At 40.5% G+C, this 23,593-nt stretch overlaps 1 protein-coding gene across 7 annotated transcripts in view; it reads right to left on the reverse strand.

Annotated features, from left to right (window-relative positions):
• The window catches only part of GRIA1 (glutamate ionotropic receptor AMPA type subunit 1), a 264,606-nt gene that overhangs the window by 63,856 nt on the left and 177,157 nt on the right, over positions 1 to 23,593 (reverse strand). For all 7 annotated transcript variants that reach the window (XR_014795150.1, XR_014795151.1, XR_014795152.1 and 4 more), the window contains exons 9-11: positions 21,511 to 21,621; positions 20,627 to 20,833; positions 14,512 to 14,882 (exon numbers count right to left, since the gene is read on the reverse strand). Coding sequence is in view for 4 of the 7 variants with exons in the window: in XM_084885451.1 (XP_084741577.1) it covers positions 14,512 to 14,882; positions 20,627 to 20,833; positions 21,511 to 21,621 (689 nt within the window). In the remaining 3 variants the exon portion in view is untranslated. The remainder of the gene's footprint in view (positions 1 to 14,511; positions 14,883 to 20,626; positions 20,834 to 21,510; positions 21,622 to 23,593) is intronic.

The following is a 23,593-nucleotide window of genomic DNA, read 5'->3' on the forward strand; positions in this document are numbered from 1 at the left end:
CAAAAATTCAAATATTTATAGAAGCATTATTTGTAATTGCCCTACACTGGTAACAAACCCAAATGTTTATCTGCAAAGACAGTCACACTTCTGGATTTATTTGTGGATAAATAAATTATGGTACAGCCACAAAATGAAATACTATACAACACTAAGAATTAATGGGCTAGAATTATATGTGATAATGTAAATAAATCTCACAACATAATACTGAGAAAAAAAAGAGTGAGACACAAAAGAATACATACTTTATGTTTCCATTTATGAAATTCAGTAAAAGTAGCTATGTTGTCAGATATCAGAGTAGTGGTTACTCTTATATGGAAAAGGGGCAAGAGAGGATGCCTGAATGGCATTGATAGTGTGGATGAAAAGGGGCCACATGTTAACCTGACAATTCAGGGAAGACCTGCATGGCGGCCTTGCAAACCTAGAGACCTAAAGTAACCACAAAGGATGGTCTGAAATTAAAACATTTTAACCAGAAGTACTTTAGGAAGGCAGTCAAATACTAGGCCAGAACCCTCCCTGACAAAAGCCAATCTTTACCTTAACTGAGCCTGTCTATAGTCTTTTGCATCTAAGATAACACACCTTTGGAATGTCAGGATAACTTCCCTTTTCCCAGACCACTCAGGGCAGAGCAGTGCACCAGTGCACCAGAGCAGAGAATACAAATCCTCTCATTGTTATTTTTATCATGTTAATTGTTAACCACTATCCTGTAAAAGTTATACTTTTCATCCTATCCCAGAGGTTTCCCCTGCTTTGCTTTCTTCCACCTCCCTAATCTATCACCAGTAAATTTCAGGTAACCCACTTACATCTTCTTTTTTTTTTATTGTAATGTATAAAATAAGGTGCAAAACTATTCTCTGGAACATTATCTCTATGCCTGTGATTGTAAATGAAATAACACATAAATGAAACCAGTTTTATCATCAGCTACTTGATATAAGCAAGAGTTAAGTTTCCTATAGCACTTTACTAATGTTATAACAACATGATAGTAAACAAAATATTATTTGTGGACCTGCTATATTTCTTAATTTGAGTTATGACTCCACAGGTGTTTTCACTTTATAAAAAATTAATTGGGCTATATATTTATGATTGTGCACTAATTTATTTGTCATGCCTCAAAATTTTAAAAATCTGTTGTGTGTCAAAGGGAGAAGATATGAGGAAAACCTTTCTCCAATTAAAATCTGCCTTTGCTCAGCATGTTATATCAAATTTAATCAGCATGATTAAAACAAAGGTTTAATTCTAAAAAAAACTCATAAAACTATAAGTCTGTGATAGGCAGTTAGATAAACATTAGCAAGGATGATGGGCCAGGTACTGGAGATCACCAGAGCGGAAAGCCCTGGGTGCTAAGTTGCTGAACCCAGGTCTGGTCTGACCACCTGAGTCTAATATCTGGTGCTATTCCTGCCACCTACAACAAATCTTCCCTAAATAAGTATGAAAATTTTCCTTTCTCCCTTGAGTTTTGAGGCAACAGATACAGGGAAATGTAAGAGCCATCGGCCTGATGAATGCTTCTGGCTTAATAACGTGTCTGCCCTTTTTCCTTCTCCAGCCAGGTGGATAAATGAAGATTGATCTACCAGTACCTATCTCTCCTTTTTGGATCTCCTGTGGATGGCACTGGGGGCCCAGGATACACCTGAGTTTGGTAAGTTCACTGTTCCTTGTGTCTTATTTCTTTAGTTAAACTATAAACATCATGAAAACAAAGACCTGGTGTTCTTATTTTTGTGTATTCTCTACAAACTAAGAAGAGAACTGATCAAAGGGGCTCAGTAAAAACATTCCATGGTAGCATGTCAAATCATTCAGATTGTGAAATCTGAGATCTAGAGAAGGAAAATGATTTGCCCAAGGTCACTTGGCCAGTCATCTCTCTGACTCCTGTTCTTGTCCAGCCAGGCTCCCTCACAGCCCTGTTGAGGAAAAACAAACCATGCCCTTTTGTTCTGTTCCCCTTGGTTTAACTTCTTAGTGTGGAGATGCAAAGGCACAGCAACTCACTTTTGCTAACTGATTGTTCTGCTTTGCTGATTCGCCGAGAATATACTGCCTAAATGTGGGGACATTTGATTGTGGGGAGCAGGAACAATATGTACAGTCTCAAAAACACATAGGCAATGACCTCACTCACCTCTTGTTCAGACCTGCAAAGAGAGAACACACCTAGCTAGCTCTTATATCCCTCCTACCTCTTTTCATTTTCCTCCAGGGATTATAATGAAGTACAAAGCCCTACATATTCTGAAAGGTTTTGAAATCTAAACATCAATCTTTTGAAAAATTGCTCATTGTTTATTAAAGGTCACTTTGGTTATTTGCAACAAAAAAATGCTTTATCCAAGGTTGAATCATAAAATGTTCAATGCTAACTTAATTCACTGTGTGAAACCCTCTTGACCTTGACTTCCCAAATTATAAAATTAGGTCATTAGATAAGAAACTACCTAACTTTTTAAGGTGTTATGACATTGAGGACCTAATATATAGAGTCATTAACTTAAATAATTACCAGTGTCTACTATTGATACAAAATATTAAGATACCCTGAATACATTGCATATTAATAAATACTAGCTATTAACTGACAATATCTATATATCTATATCTATATATATCTACTAGTTTATATATCTATAACTCTCTCTATATATATTTATAAGAAAAGAGAGAAAGAAAGATTACATATCTTTTATTGAGCACTTATTACATGTTAGGCACCATTTAAATATCTAATCCCATTTAATATTTATAATGATTCAAAAAGTATTATCTTCATTTTATAAGTAAAATGTGGCAGGCTGTATACTGAATGGTAGAATCTATGTTCTTTCCCTCTTGATATGGCTGGGTAGGCCATAAAAGATAATATATCTCTGCCTGCTTCTCTTTGAATACTTGTTCTTGGAATCTGGCCACCATGCTGTGAGGAAGCTCAAGCAGGGCATAGAGAAGGCACGTGTAGGTGTTAAGGAAAACAGCCTCAACAGCCGGCCATGTGAGTAAGTGAGCCTTCAGATGATCCCATTCCGCAGTTGTCAAGCCATCCACAGCTCTTCAGTTGCTGCATCTGAAGTCCCAGACATGTTTAAGTATTGGCAAGCAATGTTGCTATGCCCCTTTTCAAGTTTCCTGACTCCTGGAATCCATGAGCATAATAAAATGGCTATTGTTTGTATGCTAAAAAATTTGGGGTAGCTTGTTATGTAGGAGTAGTAACAGAGGTGCTGGATTGCCAAGCCAGTTGCTCAGCATCACACAGCAATTTAGTTAAGAGGAAGAAGGAAGCCCAGATTGAACTCCAGAGAATATGGTCCTAACTAGTCTGTGGAAAAGTCCTGAATGTTTACAAGTCCTGCAAAACCATTGTCTGTCATCCTGGAATGCAGAGGAAACCACCATAATGCTGACCACTGAGAAACAAAACCAAATACTCAGGAGATCAGGAGGGGAGTGGCGGACAGTGTGGCTTGGCAAGATAGGGTCATTGCCCAGGAGACGAGTTATGCTAGGAAAGCAGGATGGAGCTCAGACCAGGTCTGTCCAGGCTTGAGCTGAGGAATAACCCTGGGATGGGGTGAAAAATGCTGCCAATATCCTCGAGTCATAACACTATACCTGGCAGCATTTCCCTTCTCCTGTGAGCAGCCTCCAGACTTCTCTCTGGCTGCAGCATAGCCTGATAAGGAGATATACATCAGTGAAGCTTAGAAAGCATAGCAAGAATAAATAATTGGTGAGAGGCCAGGGATGAAGTGGAAAGGAAGTAAAGTGATTAATAACACAAATTAAGGGAAAGAAAATTGAAAAATTTGAAACCCCTGCTATATAGTATTCGGTACTGGGCAACATACTTTAGCCTCCTTTTGCTCGTGTTCTTATCAAAATCCTGCAATATTGGTATTAATGGCCTCTTGCTCCCTTTTTAAAGTTGAGGAAACAGGCTTGTCAGTTACCAGCTCAAGTTATACAGCTAATTAACTGGTGGACTAAGATCCAAATCCAGGTCTGTCTGAATAATGGGATATTTGGTCTCAAAACACTGTCATCTCCCCTTCTTTTCTGGTTTCCCTCCACCCCTCCCATTCCCCACATTTGAGTTTCTTCCATGAGTCTAGCTTTATTTCTTAGAATCAGCCAAGTCTCTTTTTGTAGTAAGCCATCTCAGATAATTTTAGTCCTCAGATCTTTCTCTTCTCTACCAATTGACTATAAATCCTACATTTTGGAATTATTCAGGTATACATAATACTTTATTATCTACATTTTCTCTAGTATATCTTGGTTTCCCTAATGACTAGCAAAGTCAGAGGTCTGAACTCATATTTCTTTATTGCATCTGCCATAATGCTTAGCACTGTGCTTAACACAAGGTTTACAAAATTAGACGGTACTCAATTAAAGCATTTGACTCAATAATCTTCTCTTTTATCTGTAGAAATACATAACCACACTAACCAGAAACAGAACAAAATAAATGCCTTTTCATTCTTTCTTCCCATCCCCATCTACATAGAGACTAGGACATGAAAGAGAAGATAAATACCAGGTCAGTGCACAGCCAGAATTCCACAGGTGGGAGGGCAACTTTCTGCCTAACAGCCCCTTCTACCTACTGCTTAGGAGATAAATAACCCGGCAGCAGCAGTGTCTGGGACTCCTAGAGCATCCAGTCAGGACCTTCTGAATTCCAGAAATTAGACCCTGACTGATATGCTTCCATCCATGGTTGACCAAACCTTAATACCAATCAATAAAGATACCCAAAGGGATCTGGGAGTTATTTTCCGGTGGCAACTGAAGAACTAGCCCAACGTAGCCCATTTTCAATTCTGTGTGTTTCTTGGTTGACACTCTCATGGCCTTACAACAGGTTATATGACCCCCAAAGTCATGGTGTAGGGTCATTAAGCATTTTGAGTTCTGAACTTTTGGCTCATGAGCACCTAGGGAAGACTTTGATTGACAGGTCCCCTGGCTTACCACCTGCCTGCTTCAGTGCCTTTGCTCAGGGTGATCCCCACAAGAGATTTCCCTCTTTACTTTTCTTTGCTTTTGTGGAAAATCTTATCTCTTCTTTCAAGCCACAGTACAATGCTTCCCAGAAGTCTCTTTTAGCTGCAGCTAGCACTTGTTTTTCCCTTCTGACACCAATTCTACCCACCACAGAATTTAACCCTTGCTTACACATCCCCTTAGTTCCCTATGTTTCTGAGAGGCAGCATGGTGCAGGGAAAAGAGCCTATTCTTTGGGACCAGAACTCTTTATTTCCCTGCTGTGTTACCCTGAAGCTCTTACAAAGCAGCACAGGCATCCTGTTTATCCCCCTTAGCAGCTACTTTATGTTTCATTGATGATGAACCATCACTTCTTTCATCGGACTTCTACTGATGGACAGTGGGCTACTTTCAGCTTTTGAAACAACAGTGAAATGAACATCTTTATACATACACCTTGTCACATCGGCATAGCCCTTTCTATAGGATCCCTTTCTATAAAGATAAATGTGTAGATTCCAGCTGTTTCTTATATCTACAATTTTTAGGCCATTTGTGAAACTTTTTTTCTTCCCACTCCCACCTCATTTATACTTAAAAGTGCTATAGTTAAAAACATGCCCTCTCCAGCTGTTGGCTCTGACTGTGGAACCCACCATATACTCACAGTCACCTCTCAGCTGAACAAATGGTAATCTGAAGGAGCAAGGTCTGGTGAATACAGCTGGTAGATTAATACTTCCCAGGCAAGATCTTTTAATGTGTCTTTAACTGGTTTTAAAGTGTGTGATGGTGTGTCATCATGAAGCAAAATTACTTTGCCGTGTCTTCTGGCACATTCTGGTGGTTTCACGATCAAAGCATGGTTCAAATTGATTATTTGATGTCTATAGTGATCGGTATTAACAGTTTCACCTGGTTTTAGAAGCTCATAATACACCACACCTTCCTGATCCCATCAAACGCAGAGCATTGTCTACTTTTGGAAGCGATTTGGCCTTGCAGTCGATGTTGATGGTTGACCTGGATCAACCCATGATTTTGTGCATTTGGGATTCTCAAAATAAATCCACTTTCATAGCCAATCACAATTCGACGCAAAACAGACTTTCTTTCTTGCTGTTGAAACAACATTTTACTAATGACTTTTTGGTTTTCCATTTGTCTTTCATTCAGTTGATGTGGCAACCATTTTCCTTCCTTTAAAATCATTACCATTGCTTGTTGAGGAATGGTTAATCTTTCTGAAAGTTGTTTTTGAGTTTTCAATGCATCTTCATTTAATAATGCTTGTAATTGTTGGTCTTCAAACTTTTTCGATTGAACTGGACATTCTTTGTCTTTCACATTGAAATCATCACTTTAAAAGTGTTTAGACCAGCATTTATAAGTATCTTGAGATGGAGCATGTTCACTATAAGCTTCCTAAAGTATTCAGCAGCACTTTTCTTCCAAATAAAGTAATGAATTAAAACTTCCTTCAAATGCTCTTTTTTGGCAAGAAATTCGACATTTTTAAGTGTAAATATCTATGATGTCCTTAACTTCAGAAAATTTGACATATGATGTTTTGAAGCTTGTTTTGTCAATATAACAAAATAGCATACATATCAAATCGCATATATATCAACATACGTGTAACTCCATCTACTGAAAAAAAATCCGCATTATTAACTGGTACACTTAGTAAGTGACTCAACTAGAGGGCTACTGGTAGACTGATACTGAGCTTCATTCTAAGCTCCCCCTCTAACCTCTTCGGCCTACCCTCTGTGACAATGATGCACCTGTTTCCCCCCTTGGGTAGAGGACTCTTCATTCTACTTCCAGCAACTACTGTGCCTCCTTAAACCACTAGATAATCACAGTTACTGTCATTACCCAGATGTGTAATATCTGTGTTTGTGTGCTTGACACCATTTCCTGCTAGGTATGTTGGGCTTATTTCACCTATTATCTCCCTTAAACATAGCTAGGGTACAAGTATTCATTTGTCACAGTTGGATGATGTACCTAACTCATATTTAAAACCACCAGGCTCCTAAAACATTCTCCATAATTTAATTAATTATGCTTTCATTTTTCCCTATATAGATTTTAGTACTTCTTTTCAGATGAACTATTGGGTCTCTTGATCTCAGATGCTTTATTTCCAGAGAGGGTTTAAGAAGAAACAAGGGATTCTTTCCAGGAAAATGTGGGATCTAGCAAGATCTAGCCATGGGCAGGCTTTTCTGGGCATAGAGACATGGGGACCATTTTCTTCCAGTGCAGCCCCCATCCATGGCCTGGACTTTTCAAAACGTGTGAAAGAAAAGAAAAAGTTAGCAATCAGATTTGGAACCAAAAACAGAGGGAAGAGGGAAGAAGAGAATTAACAAAAAAATGTAGGATTTCATGTGTGTCTGAATGCATTAAAGATACAGTGGTGTTTTTATAGTTTCAAGCATTCTTTCAGGGGCCTCCAATTAGTGCCCAGCAAGCTGAATCTAAGCAGGCTTTTGTTTCATCTGTGCAGAGTTCCCATGACAAAGACTGTCTAGAACTGAGTGGGAGTGGCCCTCTTGAGCTGACACATGGGTGTCCCAGTTCATGACAGCCTCCAGCTGACCTCCATTCTTGTGTTACTGAACTTACACTAATTACCCATGTGAGCTTTGCGAAGTTCCTTCCCTCTCTATAAACTAGAATCTTCACTTATTAAATTGGGATGAGGTGTTAATTACATTTTGTTTATTGCTTGCCTCCTCTCATCAGAAGGTAAGTTCTAGAAGGGCATGGATTTTTGTCTGCTTTGTTCATTGATGTCTCCCAGAGCACCTTGAACCATGCTGGCCACATAAGTAAACATTTGATGAGTGAATAAATGGTCCTAATCATTCCTTTCAGCTCTTTGAAACACTTTCTGAAAATTTGCCTATTGTGATTTTAGAGGGGAAAATATCTCTCCTTCAATGACACTATTCAAATCTCAGAATTCCAGAGCAATCCAGAGAGAGCAAGCAATTTGACTTCCCCCTTGCTGATGGCCAGAACTGCTGGCTGAGATGCAGGGAATGTTTTTCAGTGTGTATCCTGAGAAGCCTTTATTCTCCTGTCACTGCATTCATTTTAACACTCCCATGGGGCCTTTGGTGCTTTTGAAACTTGGGCTATTGTGCTTTTGAATGGTCTGTAAGACTGCTCAGGATCAGAGCCTGGCTCAGTATCATGTAGCAAAAGATTAAAGTTGTAAAGGAAGGAGGCATTGAGCTGGAGTCCCTCAGGGATGTCCATGCATGGATCACACCTGCCATGATGGCAGTCTCCCCTTCCCTGTAACAATCCCTCTGTGTTGGCGTCGCTTGAAATGTCTAGGATAACATATCTAGGGGAATGTTCTTTGGTGAATCCCTTTGTGGGCTCCTCCTGGTAGGAGGCAAGGCCTCCACCTTCAATGGCCACTGTTACCTCCTATATGCCCAGGGCCTTGCGCACCTAGCAAGTACCATACCACAGGGCCATGCAGGCAAGGCAGACCTGGGTTTAGTGTTCATGGCTGTTAGTTGGCACTCTTTCTGGTTGACTCGTGGATCTTTCTTCCTCTACCTTAAAACTGACTTCCCTGGACAACATCCTAGTTCAGTGACTTTCAAATGTTAATGTCCATCTATCCTGGGGAAAGAAGAGGACTTGTGAAACATCTGTATTCCTCTCTTCTGCAGCATTTCCAAACCTGCACATCTGGGGCAGGGCCTGGAAACCTGCAGTCTGACAGACATCCAAGATTCTGACTCTGGGATTCTGACTCCCATACCTAGTCCCAAGACTAAAAGCATCTATCACTGAGTACTTGCATCATTATTTTCCACAAATCTTTGTCACACCGTTCCTTGCAACAATGAATTTATATCCTAAATGAGGCTATGTTTTCTATAGGCAAAATACTTTATAATTTCAGGCTGCTTTTATGAATACAGGGTGTCCCTAAAAATATATACACACTTCGAATAATTATTAATTCCAATGGGTTAAATCTGATAAGAAACATTAATTGAGCTATCAGATATAAAGGGTAAATGATTTTTGGGGGACACGCTGTATTTACTCTCAGCATCGATTTCTCCTGTACCACTCAAGCCATGTCAAGGTAAGGAAGAGGAGGAGATTTGCTTGGCTATCTCTGAAAAGGAAGGAGGGAGAGATCGGGGGGAGGGGGGAGAGAGAGAGATAGGTTTCTCCTCACCTGTTAATGCTGAAGCTTTTGGTTGCTATGGAATTTGTGTGTGAATGCAAAGGTCAGGCTATTCTAGTGTTGTATGTTTGGGCTCTGCTTATTGGCCACCCTGTTCCCATGGTGAGTCAGTTAGTTGCAGGGCCCTCCACAAATCCATTAGCTGAGGGCTTGCAGTATAGGGTTCCAGGAGATCTCAAAATTGCCATCACTCCCCCGCTTGAGACTTCTCACTGACAGTAATTATTTTCACTAAGTGGAGATACTAGTAATTATCATACTTTCTGATACAATTTAAAATCAAGTATAAAAGAGGGTTCTGAAATTTGAAGTCTAATTTCCATTTTTCTTCTGTTTCTCTAAGACCTTCCAAATCCCTCTCATTCTCCTTACTAAGGTCACCTCAACCCAGGAAAGTACTGACCCCATGGAAAAGCCAATGGGGTGTGGAAGTTGTGTGAATAAACAGCTGAAAAGGCTCACTTTTAGCTCACTGCAGGCGATAAAACCTTGGATCAAGACTGCTCTGCACTGGGCATTGAGGCCAGAATTATTATTTCAATCACCTTTAGAGAAGATCCCTTTCCTCTTGGGTATGTTTTCTCATCTGTAATATGGGATGGATAACCGAGATCATATTAGTGATCCCATCCATCCTAATGATCTACTAAAGGTCTCTAGATCTATAGTTCCATCTTTTTCAAATGCTATCTACCTTTTGGAATTACCATGGACTCTTCCCTATCCTCATCTTCATATATCCAATCCATCTGCAAGTGCTATTCATTTTAGTTTAAAATAGACCACAAATCCAACTACACAAATATAATAATTTTCTTCACTATAATTTCCCCTGGACGCCCAGGAAAGCATCTTGCTTGGCCCCTCTGCTTCCACTCTTAGTTATTCTCTGCTCTAATTCATTTTCATCATAGCTCCTCAGAGTGGTATTTCAGCATGTAAATCAATTCTTCCCTTGCTTAAAATTCTCCAATATCTTTTCATTGTATTTAAAGTAAAACTCCAAATCTGTACTATGGCCATGAGGCCCTACATGATCTTGCTTTTACCTATTTCTATAATGTTATCTCAAACCATAATTCTTTTCATTCACTACAAGTCATGCACACTGGTTACCCTTAATGGAAAGCACTAAGCTCTTTTCCACCTGAGGGCCTTTACACATGGTTATTATGTCTCTCAGTTCTGATAAGCCTAGCGCCCTCTTACCTATCAGCTCCTCTTACAAACCATCTCAGAACATCCTAAGTAAGTCCCTTTAATCCCACTTTCCTTATTATATATTGCTATAGGAGATTCATTTTATTCATAGTACATCACAATTTATACATTCCCAATTGCTTATTTAATGTCTGTTCATACCACTATACTGCCAGTTCCTTGAAGCAAAGACTCCCATCCTTTTCTCCATCATCAATGTATGTTCATATCCTTAGCACCCGGTACCATGCACTCCATGCCACAGATGATCACTAAAGTCTGTAGAATAAATGGATGACACTGGCCACAAATAGGAGAAAATGTCCAGAAAGGAAAGTTGAGGGAACTGAAGACACATTAAAAAAATATATATTTCATTGATTATTCACAGAGAGGAAGGGAGAGGGATAGAGAGCGAGAAACATCGATGAGAGAAACACCGATCAGCTGCCTCCTGCACACCCCCACCAGGGATGTGCCCACAACCAAGGCACATGGCCCTGACTGGAATCAAACCCGGGACCCTTTATTCTGCAGGCCGACGCTCCATCCATTAAACCAAACCAGCCAGGGCTGAAGATAAATTTTGACTGTGATGATTTTTGTCTCTCATATATTCCTTCTCAAAATGTTCCTCTCTATAAAAAAGGAATCTGATATATGTATTAAAAATAGATCTTGGTCACAAGAAGCAGTCCTACAAGTCAATTCACCAATGGCATTTTTATTGGTGATCACAACTACAGTGAATTTTAACTTTGAATGTTAAAATAGGTTACACAGAACACAATTTTCATATAAAAATTTATGAGGAAGAGGGAAGAGTCTTTAAAGCATTTCAGTAGCATCTGTTGGCACAGTCCTTGAGTGTGCTAATTACAGGTTATTTTATCTATTCATGGCGCGGGTACAGAAAACAATGACTTTAGGTACTTCAGACAGTTCTGCTGATTGACTCTCCAACCTCCATTCCCACTCCTACTTTAGAGGCTAGAACACCTAACTTCTTGCCTCCTCACCTCCTTTGCCATTAGAAGTGATCATGGGCCACTGTTCTGATAGGAGAAGATGTCTGTTTGGGATAGGGGATATTGTGTTATGCTTTTATTTCCTGATCCAAAGAGATAGAAATGGCTAGCAACCCTTCTTTCCCTTCTTGCTGCTCAAATATTGACACAGGATCTGGGAGCTGCCATCTCACAAATACAAAGAAAAGAGTTACTGAACAGCTGACCCTGATGCCACTGAGTTAAGTAAGAGCCACTGTCTATCACCACTTTTCTTATGTGAGAAACAGAACTCTATCTGTTCACATTACTGTCGTCAGGTTATTCTGTGATGTGCAGACAATCACATCTGGCCACATTTTGTTGGCATTGGTCAATAGATCTTAACATGAATTTTGAAGAGGTTAAAAAAAGATAGTGTTGTACATATGAATGCAGATACAATTAGCTTCCCAAATTTTAAATTCGTGAGGATTTAAGGTCTATTCTTTCAGTAAATAACAAGAAGAATTAATTGAAACTCACTGGAAAGGGTGTTTGATATATACACGTTCCTTAAAAATGCCTTCCACCATAGCACCCAAAGTGTAGAAGTGGTGTTATGCATATCACGAAACCTGTTTAATTCATCAGGAAATGTGTATAAAACATAACCTTCCATTGGTGTTTGCAGTTGTCCGCTTGGTCCCTGGCCCAATTCACTGTCACAGTATCCTTTTGTCTGGCCCTAGCAAGGTACCATCTCTCTTTAGCATGTATTTCCAAGAAATATTGTGATGTGTATTCTGACTCTGAGGGGGTTTTTACAGGCCCCTAAGCTCTGGAAGTGGCCAGGGTAGGCTCCATAAAAATGAGTCCACCTCAGGGAGATAAAACTTCTTAGTTTATTAGGTTTACTCTTGTGTCTGTCAGACTCTTTAATCCAAAATGACAAATCTTTCCTCTCATTTACTGTGAGGAAGAGCCTCAGAAATCCAGGCATTGCTGGTCTGGAGGGAACCGCTGGCTGTTTTTCTTTTGACCCTTGACTTCCCCAGAAGGGAGAAGTCAGTGGCTTTCAAAGCTATGTAAGCAACTGTCTTCTAGTGAAGTTCAGCAGAGGTCTAATATATAAAATGGATAAAATAATAAAAAGAAGCATCTGTTTTATATGCTTCCATCATGCTGGCTGGATACTGTGTTATGGGGTCTATCTGTATCAATCTCTTAAACTTCACAACCATACTTAAGGTAGAAACTCTTATTTCCATTTTACCAGTGGAAAAAACAGGCATAGGGTGTAGTTGATGTATTAAAGATTGTGAGGAAGGAGGATGCGTACATTCCTGTTCAGTCTCTTCTTCACTTCTGTCCATTCCTAGGAAACAAAGTCCTCTTGTAGGCAGAGGTCACACACTCAGGTACCCTTTCAGGGGCCAGCTGAGTAAGTAATGAAAAAGAAAGAGATAAAACAAGCCCATGGGTCTTTTGAGACACAGGCATGTTTTGATGGCTCTACATTATACCAAATACATAAAAACCATTACTTCTCACTGTTTATCCACTGGCCTGGTTTATTTTTAAGTAAGCCCTTCCCCTGCTTGGTTCTATCTACTCTCCACCATGTGTTTGCCAGTATTGGCCAAGTATCTAGTCTCACACCTCCTCTCCCACACACCCTCCCCCACCCCCGGCTGTCTTCTTATTTAAAGAAAAACAAAATTATAATGGTGAATAATGAGACAATCTAAATTGTACAGCAGGCAAAGTGAGTCCTGCGGGAAGCTCCTTAGAAAGATTTTATTCCATTGCCACTTAGGAATATTGGTCCTCATCAACACTCAAATGCAAAATAATTGTATCTATGGTACAGATGTCTCCAGTGCATGCTCATGAGGCCTTGATATATGCCCCCATAAAAACAGTGTGTGCAAATTTACCCACGGTCACCAAATTCTTAGCCATGCCTCCCTGCATACTGTAGGAACTTGGTAATATATAAGGGGCTGCCTTCTGGAGAAAGAGTTCATGGACATTATGCCACTGTAAAAGGAAATATGGTCAGTGCTTATTTATCAGTAAGTTGGAGGAGATTTGTGACACAAATACTTTAGAATGTACTTGAAAAAACATTACACACAAAGCCTGGAGGAGAATAAATGTGGGAATTGATCTAGATTGGTGGTTTTAAAATTTCTCTCCAATTCCTTCTTCCTTTGTCTTAGTTTCAGAATCCTTTTACAAAAGCAATATTATTCACAAGTCCAATATTTAAAATAGCCAAAAATAGAGCTATTCTGATTCCTTGTGTTGGGCTGGAACCTCACTAATAATGCTCACCCTAATACTTTTGACATAAATTAAGAGGCAGCCCTGAGCACCCTCATTTTTGAACCACCAGAAACAATTTTACATTTCCATCAGAACTAAATTATTTCCAAGCTTTTTCTCAGAACCAAGAAAAAGAGCTTTTCTCTTAAAGATGAAGGTACCAATGGTCAGGTGACTTGCTTAGGGTCACAAAGAGCATGCTAGTGCGCACTCATACATAGTCCACTGATCCTTCCCCATTCAGAAAAAGTACAGGATGGCGGTCTGAATCTCAACTCACCTAACTGCTAGCTGTTTAACCTTGGCAAGATATTCAGCATTCCTCAATCACAAAAGGAGAAATCATGAGAGCCCCACCTTATGCTTCTGTGAGGATTCAATGAGATAAATGCAAATAGAGAACTCAAAATCTTGCTTGGCAAATGGTAGGTGGTCAATATATGTTAGTTGTACCATGTTGCCCCCCCCACATCCTTTCAGCTACAGAACATCACATTTGTGTTTATGCCTATTAATCTTGACAGAACACATCAGCCAAATAAAAGACAGAACTGGCAGGATGCATCCAAATAAACCACAGCATGCAACAGACGGTTGATGGTAAGGCATAGTTGAAGCACTGAGTACAAAGAAGTCTGCAAATAATTCCTAACCCTTGATTTTTTAGCATTTTGCTTTTATCAAGAAAAATATAACACTGAGCAAAGAGACTGAAAAGAGCTGACTGACCTGGGGGAGATGTCACATCCTTGCTGCATGAAGGCTCCCAGGGAGAACCACAAGCTGTTGAATATTCCAAACTCATTGGATTGATCACTGGTTGTCTGGTCTCGCCCTTCCTCAAACTCTTCACTGTGCCATTCGTAGGGGCTGAAGCGGCTGACCAGGAAAAGGACGACACTAACTCCAATGTAGGCAAACACAATGCACATCCAAATTTCATAAGCCAAAGGATCGAGGAAGGAGAAAACCCCCGGCTTGGACTTCTGTGGCTTTTTTATCATGATGGAGATCCCCAAACTCATAAATGGCTTGGAGAAGTCTATCACTTCTTCCCGGACCAAGGTGATAGTTAAAGGGGCCACGGCCACATCTGCTCTCTGAAAAAAGAAAAACAAAACAAAAATAACACACACACACACACACACACACAAAACAAAAAAACAAAAACAAAACGAAGAAAGAAAGAAAGAAAAAAAATGCAGTTGAGCTTAGCAGCACTCTGTTCTTTTAATTCTTTCTTCACTGTGAATATTCTTTTGGGTCTTAAAGAATATGCGTTAGAAAGAACCTTAGAAGTCCACCGCTCCCTTTCTTTATAAAATATTTTTGACAGATGGATGATCAGCTCAATGTCTTACGGGAGAGGTTATCCTATCTTTTGACAGTTCTAATTGTTAGGACATCTTCCTAACCTGCTAGAAGGGGATGTTGTGATACCTATTGTTTTCCCTGTCTGGCAGCCAATCCTCCTTCCTGTGCTAGAAGAACCACTCCTGCCCCACTTGCAGTCTTTCTGGTTCACGTGTGGCTGATCACGCAGTTATATTGTGAAGCACACAACATGGGTTTGACCATATCCCCTGGCCAGAATGACTCATTTAAGGATGGCATAGAACCTACATCAGTTTAGTGAGCATTAGCTATGAGAGGCAGAGTTAGAGATGCAGAAGCTGATTCATGATGAAATAAGTTACCCTGCATTCAGGGGTCATGCTGGACTCCCTGGTACCATGTGCCAGTATATTCTCCTATTTGTCCCTGAAAACATGAACCAGTCTTTCTGTTTGCCTAGTAAAGTTTGAGTTGGGTTTCTTTTATCTGCAATAAGATAGTCCTGGCTAATAAGGTGATGAAGAAAATTTAATTCAATAAACATTATTTTGAAAGCCCTAGGCTATAAGCTGTAAGCAGACTATGGTCCCTACATTCAGGAATTATAAACTAGTGGGAGAAACACACACACACACACACACACACACACACACACACACACACACAGACATATACACCTTTCAGTCTACAAAATAGACTGGGTATGTTCTATCCAAGAAATACAAAATACTGCAAGAGGGTTAATTCTGGCTGGGGAGACCAGGGGCTTTATTGCCAAGGAGGTGACATATAAATTTGGCACAGAAGATGTGACATATAAATTTGGCACTGAAGGAGGAGTAGAATTTTGACAGAGTAGGATTCTGGCACAGAACACATTTGAGGAGGAGGGAATTATGTGAGTAAAGGCCTGGCAAAGGGAAGGAAAAGTCTCACCACTACTATTTTTTCCCAGGAAGACTGCTAAGAAATACACAAATAATTCACTTTTTAAAATGTAAATTCAGCATGTAGATAAACAGAGGGTTTCAAGCAATGCTTGTCCTGAGGCATCTTGCACATGGACCCATCAGCCTTGCTCTTCTGCCTTTCCTACCTCTCCCGAATGGCAGCAGCCTTGGAATCTGGGCAATAAAATCCAATTAGATGAAGTAACCCTGGAAACCCAAAAGATTCTGTGGACAGATGCACAGCATTCACTTTTGAAAGTCTGTTTGAGATGTAGGGCTTTCTCTGTTGATGCTGTGCAACAATCCAGATGTCAAGCCTGTGACAGATGCCAGGAGATAAGGACCCTTCTCAGCCACTGGCTGATATGGTGTAGAGATTTCCTCTGGTTACTTTCATTGGCTTGGACTGTTAAGAAGATGCTTTAAGTGGAATAAAATGTCTGGCTTCAGAATGACTTAGGTTCTCACTTATAGAAAGAAACTTCTCGTAAAGCACTGTGGAGTCAGGCATGAATTTTATAATAATTCTGGTTTGTTATTCTAAACACCCACTGTATACATCTTTATAATTTTTACAAACACATCTAAGTCTATACAAAAAGAGAAGATATCTATTCTTCTATAACCTGTGATTAATGGAAAAGGAATGGAAGAGAAAAGTAATGGAAATGAGGGACTGAGCACAAGTTACCCAAAGGGAGGTGGAAGACCACCAGCTTTGATTTGAATGGATTTGTTGGATGCCCCCTGGTGTGAGTTAATGGAATGGACTGTGGACTGGAATAATCACAGAACCACATCATCTTAGTTCACTGATCATTTTCAAAATTTGTTTCATGGGACATTATTTCCGGGAAGATGCTAATAAGTATAAAATGAAAATAAATGTTGGGGAAATACAAATTTAAACACATTACTCTGGAGCAGCTCTTCCCAGAACATTTAAAAAACCACCATGCACCTAGAATTTCCAGGAGGAAGAAGTAGAGTATTTCTAAAATTAATTGCCTGTGGATCTGTGGGCATCAATTGGGACCTATGTGTGTAAGACACACACATAGCAGGAGATGCTAAATTCACTGACTTCATTTTATAGATAAGAAACTCAGGTGCAGAGAGGGAAGGTGATTTGTGTAAAGCAGCAGTGTTTTAGCTTCTTTCCCATTGACTGAGAGGTTGGGGTGTAACTGGAGCTCCACAGGACTGATCAAGGGCAGAACTGGGCTAGGATGTCAACCTGGTGGCTCTGCTCTGCAACTCACTGACACAGTGAGACAGTTGTCTTTCTGCTATCAATTTCCTCATTAAAAAGAGACATAACATAATTTTTGTTTTACCTATTTGATGGTTTATTTTTTTTTTGAGGTTTCACTCTAAAATATAAGAGTACTGGGAAATGTGAGCTTTTTGCAGGTGCTTAAAATTATTTACTTAATCTGACATTTTAGGACAGTGGCTCTGAAACTTAAGCAGGCTTCAGAACCACCTGTAGGGCTTTTAAAAATACAGGATGCAGAGTTTCTAGATTCAGTGGGTCTGGGGGAGACCTGAGAATTTGCATGCTGATGCTGCTGGTCAAGCCCTAGCTCTTTGAGAACCACGGACCTATGATATCCCAAAACAAAATATGTGGTGTCAAAACAATCCTGCGGAAACAGTAGACAGCTTTGATGCAATAAATAAAAGCAAAAAGGGAAGAAAAACAGTCAGGGATGGAGAACTATTGTGAGCCAGGCACTGCGGAGGTGAATATTCCCCACCCCAGCCCTGGGATGAAGGGTTCACTCTCCATGTGTTTCAGAGGAGTTCAGTGGCTTACAGGAGTCATGTAGTCAGTAAGTTGGCAGAGGTGGAACTTAAGCCCAGGTGTCTATCTGCAGAGTTCACCCCCTTTCTGCTTCTCTCAAAGGACAGGCAAGAAAGTCATCTGTGAATCAGGCACAGAGCCATGCCCATGTAAGAAGAGGAAGCTTTATTTGCCACTCTGGCACCTGAGTATGCAGAGGCTCTGACTCTTCTTACTACCTTACAGTCCAGACCTTGGGTGGTGTGATTTCTATTGAGGTAGTATATCTCAGCATGGGGTACAAAGGCCAAGCTTGCTGTATGTTCCAAGTTGGCTTTACTAGTTATATGTCCTTTACCAAATTACCCAACCTCCCTGGTCCTCGTGTACTTATCTATAAAACGTGGAAAATAATCATATCCACTTTCTAGGGTTGTTTTGACAAGTACATGAAATAACGTAGATGCGTTAATTTAGCTTCCTGATGAAATATTATTGCTATGTTAGTTGATAAGAACCAGAGAGAGCAAAAGGAAGATGAGACCCTGATAAACTTAGGTATTAAAAATACATTTGGAGGTTTGCAATTTATCTTTTTCTGACCTCACTGATTCTTTGTGGCTGAGAGATACTGCCCCAAATTCTTCTATTCTTTTTCAGGGAACAGAACAGAAAAGCCCAATGAAAAGGGAAAGAATGCAGTTGGACCCATCTCAGAGTATTTAGAAAACAGTTTGTACTAGGTAGAGGACAGGCCAGGTAGAGGGGAGGGCTGGGGAAGGCTGGTGGCTGAGGCACCCAGATGTAATTCTGCTCTGTACTGATGAGCCAGTGACTCATCACTAATTGCTTGGCTACAGTGGGGGCTTGCCCTCAGAATGATCACACCATTGTTCTGCCCTATCACAGGCCTTTTATTAAGGGAAGATGGGGTGAAGATGAAGATGAATGTTGGTAAAGGTGAAAAGTTCACAGTAGTTTCCATGGGGATGACCTTACAGGGTTGGTGGAAGTTCCCATGGAAACCAGCATCAAGATGCAGCATTAACCCACCCAGGTGGGTTAATGGAGCATCTATCTTTCATCAATGGAGCTTCCCAAATTGAGAGGCCATGGTGAGGGAGGAGAAAGGGTTGAAGTACCTTTCAATTCATTAACTATCTCTCCAGGTCATCTCAAAATCTTCCTGGGAAAGACTTTCATTTGCCTGTTTCTTTGTTCTTTGAATTTCCTTTGTATGGCTCTCATGGCTATCATGACTCCTATTGCCTTATATGAGACAATGAGATTTTAAAAGCTCATAAGTGATTTTAAAAGCTTTATCCTGAGCAGAACTCAATATCAACCTGGGACTCAGCATATGCTTCACGTCAGAGACCCAGTCTGCATTCTTCCATTTCTGTGTGTGGCAGCTGGATTCTTCTTACATCCACGTTTGTTATTCAACTAGAGTACCTTCATAATCTCCCAGTGCCCACAGAATCAATCCACACTCTTCCCCTTGTCATTTCTTACTCTGTCCCTGACTACTCCTCATCCAAGCCCCTTACAAAAATCACCAGTGTTTTCTCACTCTTCTCTCAAACCTTATTTCCATCACCATTTTATTGTTTATACTTTATAATTCCTGGGGTGCTTTTTTCTCTGTTTGAATATAGCCTCTTTTCAAGTTCTGTATCCTTCTTGAGAGCCTCTTGCCTGAACATTGATACTGAGCCATCTTTTACTTTTCTTTCATTGTCTTTTCTACACTGTAAAATGTTAACATCATTGGTGACAGGGGTCAGATCTTTTACTTTTCAATGATTCCCTAAATATTTAAAAACAATTCACATTCAGTAGCTTTTTAAACTGCTTAAATTTGTGGAACATTTAGTGGAAATTGTTCATGGCATTATTTTAAGTATAATCCTGTATAATAAAAGACTAATATGCAAATTGACTGAAATGCAGAATGACCAGTTGCTATGATGCACACTGACCACAAGGGGGCAAATGCTCAAAGCAGGAGCTGCCTCTAGTGGCCAGTGTGCTCCCACAGGGGGAGCACCACCCAGCCAGAAGCCCTGAGCCTGGCTCATGGCTGGTGAGCACAGCAGTGGTGGCGGGAGCTTCTCCCACCTCTGCTGCAGCACTAAGGATGCCTGACTGCTGGCTTAGGCCCACTTAAGCCTGCAATTGGACATCCCCTGAGGACTCACAGACTGCGAGAAGGTGCAGGCTGGGCTGAGTGACCCCTAACCCCACTAGTGAATGAATTTCATGCATTGGGTCTCTAATGAAAGATATAAAAATGAAGTAAGCTTTTAGAGGTGTGGAATGGAAGAGAACACTGTAGAGAATATAGTGACTCTGAGGTGCTTTGGCTGAAATGGAAGGTTTAGGAAAAGGAATATTGGGGCAAATGATGAGAAAGTTAGATCTGAGTTCATCTAACACCAGGGAAGAAAGTTGTCTTGAGGGAACCATAAGTGACTTTGAGCCATACATGACTTTGTATTGAAGGAGCCATAAATAAAGTGACAAAAAAAAAAAAAAATCCTGGTCACAAGATTGAGATGAGTTTGACTGCGGGAACATGAACCAGAAACCTGAACAAAGAATGTCTTATGACACTGGATTTTGGACTCCCCATCTTTTAAACAGCAACAATGCAAAATGCAAAATTATGGAGTCTAGTAGTCATCTGTGGTATGGCCACCCACCCACCAAATTATTTCCTTTCAAATCTTTTACCTCTGCTCTGAAATTTCCCACCCTGTGGGGAACTTACTCCATAGACCAGCTCTCCCACCATGCCATTCCAAGCCTTTGTGTCAGGGTCACGGGCTCCGTATTTTCCATCGCTGACAATCTCAAGACGGTAGGAGTAGCCCACATGCTTGGCAATCTCTGCTGCCAGTTCCACACAGTAGCCCTCATAGCGGTCATTTCCCTCAAACTGGTTTGCATTCTTCTTGAGCATCACATAAGGATCTTCCTGGTGGAGAAATGGGGAGATGGAGAATGTGGGTTATGCAATCACTGATGGTTAGGGAAGATTTCCAAGTAGCAGGGGAGGGTTAACTTTGGGTAAGTCTCTCTAGCTTCTAAATCTACTCCTTGCATTTCTGCTCCCCCATCAGAAAACTTCTTGGGTTAAGGAAACAAATGGTTAAAATAAGAATGTTTCACCTTTGAGATGTGGTACACAGCTTTTCAAATTCTGTTCCAAAAGTTCTTACTGTTTTTGGAGGTACCTCTTGGGACACTGTGATTGGGATGTGGACTCTAACTAGGCTCAAGATCAATCATTGAAAATCATTGCAGCTTTACTTATATCCCCTGTAGGAGCTGGACCTTGGAAGACTTTCTTTGAAAATGGCTTTTACTAGGGTAGGGTGGAGTCTGAGTAAGTTTTATTTATGGGGGAACTATGGCTCAAAGGAGGCTAAGTGACTTATCCAAGGGCATAAAGTAAAATCATGGCAGAATCAGAGTGAAAAATGTATCTCTGACTTCCAGGAAATTTTTTTATTCACTCCCTCTTTCTACCTATGACATAGTTTTGGCAATAATGACCAGCTTGCACTCCTGGGGAAATCCTTTGTACAGGTATAGCTTGCATTCCGGATAGTACAGCCTTGATAAAGGAGTGATAAAGGAGTGAGTACTCACTAGGATTGTAGTGACGATGTATGTCCTATTCTGGACACTTGAATTATCTCCCCCGGCTTGAGCATCAGTGGCTGCAGGGACAAACTTGTCATCTTCATTCCAGTAACCAATCTGTTAATGAGAGCAGGTGGTGACATAAGTTGAGCAAGGATCCTTAGAACTGGCATACTCTGATAACAGACAGGAAAGTAAGGAGCTCTATGTCACACCATGCAGTAATGGACACACCAGAGTCTAAAGTATCCTATGTAATAAAGAGCTAATATGCTCATTAGACTGGACAGCAGAATGACCTTCCAGAAAGACCTTCCGGAATGACCAGTGGGTTGGGGGGTGGGGCCGCAGGGCCATAGGACCACAAGGCAGCTGGGGCTGCGAAGACCTACTCTTTCATGAATTTCATGCTCCGGGTCTCTAGTTGGTAAATAAAAGTAAGATTCTAGATGCTGTTCAGGTTCTTCCAGCCTCACCTCCATGAAAACCCTCACCATGATAGGCTAAGCTTGGAAACTTCCCTCTTCGAGGGGTTAGGGTTTAAGTGTTTGCACAGCTAAACTGTTTTGTACAGTACAAGCCAGGGCTTAATTCCCTGTAGTTGTTCACAAGGCCAAACACCTCTGATTCCCTACTGCCTATTAACCCTTCTCTGCCTGAGCCCATTCTGAATTGTAGTTGGGATCATATGATTAAGCATTGCATTCCTTTTACTTTCTTTTTAGGTTAACTATATTTTTTTCATATAGATTCAACCTCTTGGGTGATGACTAATTTATCCTTTATCTTATTTCCAATGATAAACTATTATAACACTGAGCATATAGCAATGCCTAAAAATATCAAGTAACAATATTTTTTAAAAATCAGTAAGTTATTTATACTGACTCATTTTCCAAGGTATTTGACAAAATATTTATCAGGTTCCTACTATGTGCAAGGCTCTGATATTATACGGTGGAGCTGAGAGAAATACAAAGAAGTCTATGAAATGGTTCTTATTCTGACAATTCCTTCAGTCTTCTTTGGAAGACTTGACACACACATACTTGGGGCTCCAGAAGTAACTAGTGAGTGGTTCAGAGAGCCAGGGCCTAAGAAGCTCAGAGAAGCAGAAACCTAGTGTGGAAACTTATGCTGGGCAAAAGGCAGCAGGAGGAGGTAGACCTTAAGGTCATGAGGAATGAATAGCTAAATAGGGTAGACTTTATTCTGAAGGCAGTAGGGAATCATGGAAGGCTTGAGAAGACCGAAATGGGATGGTTTACACACACACACACACACACACACACACAACATCTGTTTCTGTCTTTGTCTACATATGTTTTTAGGCAGTTGTGTTTTGTTGTGTGGTCATTCTGCTAGCTATACGTCAGTTCTCCACATCTCATTAGGGATGTGCCAGTGGTCAAATCAAATGTCACCTTCACCCTGATGTCACTGCAGTCCCCTCAGTTGTAAATGATCAATTCTCCCTGCAGCATCACTGTCATTAGCAAGAATAATAATTGACAACATTGACTATATTGCTACATCAGAAGCTGGGAAGTGACTGAGCTTGGTCTGGAACCGTGGCAATCTGTTCCCAGAGGTAGCTTTTCACCATTATGCTGTTCTTGCTAAGAGAGGACTTGGTCCTGGGCTGGAAATCATTAGTTAACTTTTATCAAATGCTTATTTTCAGGCACTCTTCTAAGTGCTTTTAATGTTTTAATTCCTTTCATCCTCACAAAAACCTTTGAAGTGGATAATTGTCATTCTCATTTTAAATGTGAAAAAGCTGAGATGTGGAGAAGTGAAGTAACTTCCAAGACCACAGGCGAGTCGTGGAGCTAGAATCTAGGCCAAGAAGGCTAAGAATAAGGCCAGGCCCTACCCAGCACCAATAAGCTTCCAGACAACACCTGAATGCCTGGTATAGATTCCCATTGGCCCTGTGGTCTAGCTTTTTGCAGGTCAGTTCCCATTTCTCCATGATGATGCAGGCTCCTGTGGATGCGGCTGGAGGTCTAGTCATTCTAGAAGCCCCTTCTTAGCATGCATATTCTTTTCCAGAGAAGCAGCACAGGAAATGTTTATTGAATGAATG

The sequence above is a fragment of the Pipistrellus hanaki genome (assembly GCF_964339955.1).
Source record: "Pipistrellus hanaki genome assembly, chromosome: 5".
NCBI classification, from domain to species: domain Eukaryota; kingdom Metazoa; phylum Chordata; class Mammalia; order Chiroptera; family Vespertilionidae; genus Pipistrellus; species Pipistrellus hanaki.